This window comes from Haemaphysalis longicornis, unplaced genomic scaffold (assembly GCF_048455015.1).
Source record: "Haemaphysalis longicornis isolate Haplotype H1 unplaced genomic scaffold, Haemaphysalis longicornis Haplotype H1 scaffold_10, whole genome shotgun sequence".
NCBI classification, from domain to species: domain Eukaryota; kingdom Metazoa; phylum Arthropoda; class Arachnida; order Ixodida; family Ixodidae; genus Haemaphysalis; species Haemaphysalis longicornis.
The window spans coordinates 7,339,538-7,344,855 of record NW_027526204.1 but is presented as its reverse complement, the minus strand read 5'-3'; the positions used below and the strand labels follow the sequence as shown (position 1 = coordinate 7,344,855).

The following is a 5,318-nucleotide window of genomic DNA, read 5'->3' as shown; positions in this document are numbered from 1 at the left end:
CGTACGCTTTGCGGAAACACGACTCGGGTGCCTTCGCCGGACGGGCGGCCGGCGGGAATCCCGCGCCCCGCCGACGCCGCAGGCCGGCACGATGGCTCCTCGGCGCATGCCGCCGGCAAACTGGCGCCGACCGCCTGCCTACCTCAACAACAGCGCCAACAAAGAGGCGGAGAACGAAATTGCCCGAAGCCCCGAAACCGTGGCGGCCACCTGAACGCGGATTCGGTTGAGAGAGGGGGAGAGCGCGTCAAGGAAGAGGGCAAATAAAGAAGCCGCCCGGCCAAGGGCCCGCGATGAGCCAACAAGCCACGGTGCGCGCCGTTTAGAATGGCGCGCGGCACAGGTGCAACGGGGTGGGGGAGCCTCGCACAAAGTCACCACCGCCGCCCGGACAGCTGGCTTGCGCTGGCGGCCCGTGTGGGAATTGGGAGAGGGAAGACGAGCCGCTTCCCCCGCGAGCGCGGAACGCGCGGCGCAGCTGTGAGCGCGGCTTCAGCGGTCGACGGCTGCCGGCCGAGCGGCTGAGGCGGTGGCGCTGCCTGGCGGTCGAGAGCGGAACGACGAGGCCGTCTCCCACGTACTCCCATTGGCGGCCGCCCTCGCGACGCTCCTCCCACGGCTCCCATTGGGCGGACGCCCCCGGCTAGGTATATAAGCCGGCTCCCTCACTCAACCAGTCATTCCCCCTGCCATTTCGTAGTTGCGGTGGAAGCTCACGTCTCGACGCATCCTTCGATCGCCACTTGTGCTTCGTGCTTGCGAAAGCTGCCGTGCTCGTCTCCGTGACCCCCGTGCGGCGTGATCTGGTGCGCGCACACTCCGGATTACCCCCGCTCCGCCGAGTCTGCGTCAACTCCGTGGATTAAATGACCATGAAGGCCCAGAGCGAGCAGCAGCAGGTGATCAGCCGGTGCCTGGCGAAGGTGGCCGAAGGCCGCGTCGGCCGCAATGGCCGCAGAGAGCGCGACCTGAACCACGAGGAGATGCAGTCGCTGCTCGCCAAGCTCAAGGATCTCGTGCCCAACATGCCGCGCAACAAGAAGCTCTCCAAGCTCGAGATCATCCAGAACGTCATCGACTACATCCTCGACCTGCAGATCGCCCTCGAGACGCACCCGGCCACCCGCTCAGCGCTGCCGGCCGGCTCCTCCAGCACGAGTCCAGCGAGGCAACCCCTGGGCCTGCTATCACCCTCCGGCAACGCCGTCGCCAACACTTGCTTGGCCCAGGAGGTACGTGTCGCATCTTTGTCCGCGCGTTTTTTATTTCATTTGGTGTACCGTGTACCCCCGACTTCGCACACGAAAGTCGGCCCTGAACGCGTTGAAACTACGACACAGTGCAGGTTGCAGCTTCTCGCAAAGCAGGAAGTGATTCCACTGTAGCGTCTACTCCTTTCGTGAATGTTGTGCCCGTACGCACTAGCTCGGTTCATCTGCGCTGCGTCTCTGCCCGCTGATTTCCCCGTGACGTGTTCTCGAGGACCGTCACGTTCTCGGGCACATTCGCGGCTCGTTAGAGGTCCGTCGCCGCGGGGCTTGCAGGTGTGCTGCGCAGCCCGCGAGGGCCGCCGAGATTACGCCGTTTGTTTTCCGGAATGCGAGCGCAGGGAAGCGTGGCGCTTGCCGCAGCCTGGCGTCACCAGCGGTTGCGCTTGGCTGCGCCTGCGGTTTTGCCTCGCACGCTATGCTCTCTGCACGAACCGCGCCTGCGTTTTCGTGCGGTGCGCCGAATAGGGCTGGTGGCTTCGTTCACATTGTTTGCGGTGGCAATATACTTCCCTTCGGGTCCTACCGGCCCTAGGGGTTCTGAAATAGCGCGAGCGCCTCTGCTCCTCGTTCACCGGGCCTACGCAATGCCTCCACTGCAGCAGAAAGCAGCCGCTGACGTGGCTGTCCGATCGCGTCTTACTCAGCGGCCTGTTTCCACGCGGATCTGGGCGCTGTCGCCAGCGGCGATAGCCGACGTACCCGTTCAACAACCCTATCCGGGCGCTCGAACAGTCGCCGTGGAGAGGCTTTCCGCGGTGAATCGCGGTTGTCCTAGGTGCCGTCTCTCGTGACGTTGGTGTGTTGTTGCGTACGTGTATAGCCGGTGCGCCCATTTTGGAGCGAGTCGCAGCCCCCGGGGAAAAACCGAGGACTTCTTCGGCGATGCGAGGAGGTGTTTGACTTCCTTGACGGGCGCAGAACTGGTTTCTTGCGCGACCTCACCGGCAGCAGCGGCGACCGACGGGGCCGCTTGGTTGGCGATTTGGGTCAGGCCGCTGCTTTGTGTTGCAACGCGAACGCCGTGTTCGTCGCCACCGCCGACGAAGCTACCTTACGACATTGTCTGGTGTCTTGCCTGTAGCTTAAGCGTTTTAGACCTCGGAGGGGCCTGCTCGGGCGTTTCGACGGTTGCTTGTCTTGGCAAGACTCCGGGCAGCAAAACTTCGACGCCGCCCATACATATTCATCGGCGCTGCGGCGTCGTTTGGCCTCGAGCAGCTGCGCTCGTTCTCGGGGCATCATCAGCTAGCCGCTTCCTGGGGTTACGTTATTTTTACGGACACAAAGCTTGCTTTCTGCAGAGTAACCGTGCCTACATTTTTCATGGGGGAGAAAGTGAAACAAAAACCATAACCGTGATATCCAGAAAAATCTGGCCAGCATATCGGTAATTGGGAATCTTACGCAGATTTGACAGTTTTCGGAGCCTGGCAGCTTGACGCACAGCACCACAGTTTACATTGCATGCCTAAACGCAGCGTGTAATGCTTGCTATCCCACAAGCCCCGTGTGTGCTCTGAATGGTGGTCTCAAACTCGTGTTTTTCATTTTTCGCAGGTTGCCCACACCGACAAGATGCCTGCCCACCTCGCCGAGCTGATGTCTGCGGTAGTGCCGTCATCACGCCCAGTCTCGTGCTAGGACTTGTGAACAAGTGGGGGACTTGTCGTGAGCTCTTCGCGTCCGCCGCTGCAATGGCCACTCCAACAAGGCCGCCTGCCAGTTCTCCCTGGCCTGCGTCTTGCGACTAGTCGGTTCGTTCTGCCACAGCTCGCACTGAGGGCGCACCTCCTCACCTTGAACACCGTTCCAGCGGGAGAATGCCTGAACTGGTGCCGTCCGTGTGGCCATCCCAAAACAGACGCCGCAGAAAACATCCTTGGCACGCAACCATTTGGGGCAGGCATCCAATCTTCCTGGCAGGGAGGTTCGTAGCCTTCACACCACTGCTGCTGCCCACCTGATCACCACGGTGGACGGATACTGGAGGCATTGCTAGCAGTCATTGTTTACGAACAGCGTGGGGAACTATCCAAGAAGCGGGATCAGGCTTGCTTTTCGGCTGTCCTCTTGGTGCTGCGGGGTTCCACCATGCATCAGTTGCTGCACGATGCATCCGCCAGCCAGTGTCGTGTTTGGCGCTGCCACAGAGAACATTAACTCCATGGACCAGCACAGTATTAGTATGAGAACTGTGTCCCTCTTGCCCATGTACGTTGTCACAAAGGTGTGGAATGCAACAAGACAAATAATGTCTTGCAAAATGCAGAACAAAGCCAGAATGCAGCAGCTTCTTGCTCATTTGATGATCATGTGCAATCGAGTGTATAATTTTTTGGAGCGTGAGCTTGTGTGTGTGGCTGTTTTGTATGTAGGATTGAATGTGTCAGCTGTGTGTAGAATAATTCCGGTTCTGCCGCAACATGTAGGGATTTTTTGGGATCTCCGGTTTTTATTTATAGCTTTGTTTTCGTTCACATCTTAACAGTACAAACCCAGGTTCCTGCAACAGGAGCAAGGAAAAGGAGGATGATTGGCATTTTCACACTTTTGCATGTGGCTGGTTTTGAAACTAGTCTGGTGACATTCGAGACCTGCACATACATAAAATACTGCCTCAATTCAGCTGACATTACAAGTCGTCACTTGCAAAGTCATCTGGCATGTCTTGTTGCCCGTTTGTCCAAGTCACTTCGGCGTGCCAGTGACGCAGTTACTTCATTTGAACCGCAAACCATTTCTGTTGCTTGTCTGAAAGATACAAGCCGCAGAATCATTTTTATTGAGCATTTTAATTTAAAGATCACTCTGCAGAATGCCTGTGAATTCACATTAAAACAACGTGCACAATGTGGCTCTTCCATCTGATAAAATTACTTAATATTTCACCGGCTTCTTTCTTTTATAGTTTAATACTGAAGTTTTATGAATGCTGTTCTCCTTCTATGATGTGACTATATTATTTGTACAGAGAGGCTCCTATGCGATGAAAGAGAATCCTATAGATTTGCGCTGTTGTGATAAGTTCATCTGCGAGAACAAACGATGCCACATATAATAAATGATATGATATAAAGTTCACCCCTCCGTGTGTGTGTTCCTTGCATCTCCGATTTATTAGTGTGGGCAGCGATTTAAAAACTCCCTCACTGGTTCAATTTACATACTAGTTTAATGCACCAGCACGTTAACAGTTATTTCTATTTGCAGATACTATACAGAAAATAAATCAAGGGTTGGCTTGTGTTAGATGCGTGTTTCTGGCTTGGGGGCCGCTCTAGGCAGGCAAATCGTCAGCATTTTGTACCCGTGCATCATTGAAAGTGGTGGATACCAGTGACATAACATCTGGTAGCCCTTTTTACGGACAACACACAGACAAACCACTGCATTTCACATGGGGCTCATGTGCAGGATGCGAGCTGCAAAACTGCAGCACCATACAGTGCGCTTGCTGCATTCGTTAATTTGATTGCATCACTAACTTAACCAGTGGGTAAATTTAGGTAATGTAACACCCGCAACACCAGCTTTAATGTTGGTTGCCTTGAGCTCTCTTGTGCTGCACTTTTTTTTACTTTTAATTTGCTCGTGCGGACCAAGTGCCATGCGAGCCACCTCGTGTCCTTGGCGGAAAGTAAACACCAGGCGCTAAAGCTTCCACAAGAATAGCTTACAGTGGTTCATCGTATCGCACTGAGGGAGGAATATTTTGTGACTGACATGAGCCCCGTTCACATTGACCCGACGAGGGCGCGTTGAGTCGAAATAAACCGATTTTTGGGACTCGACCCCCTCATGTATAAGCGGACGGGTTGGTTCGGAGAGCCGTTGCGGCGAGTCCAGTCGGCCTGGAGGCTCGTTCGGCGGGGAGCGGAATACCGTATTTGCGCGGTTCTAAGCGCCCCCAATCGTAACGCGCGGGTAAGTTCGCGCAGGAAAATTCGAAAAAAAAAAAAAATTCGGCACTGACGGTACTGCACGGAGGGAAAAGAGACACTGCACCACGTACATGGAAGATGGAGGTTTTATTTGGCGTATGCAGTA

General features: G+C 55.4%; 1 protein-coding gene across 1 annotated transcript; it reads left to right on the top strand.

Moving 5' to 3' along the window:
* The first annotated feature begins 677 nt into the window (after nt 1-677).
* On the top strand, nt 678-3,047 carry LOC144158152 (DNA-binding protein inhibitor ID-1-like). The gene is made up of 2 exons (XM_077688809.1): nt 678-1,232; nt 2,829-3,047. The coding sequence occupies exons 1-2, from the start codon at nt 867-869 to the stop codon at nt 2,910-2,912; spliced, it is 450 nt and encodes a 149-aa protein (XP_077544935.1). The 5' UTR covers nt 678-866; the 3' UTR covers nt 2,913-3,047.
* The last annotated feature ends 2,271 nt before the right edge of the window (nt 3,048-5,318 follow it).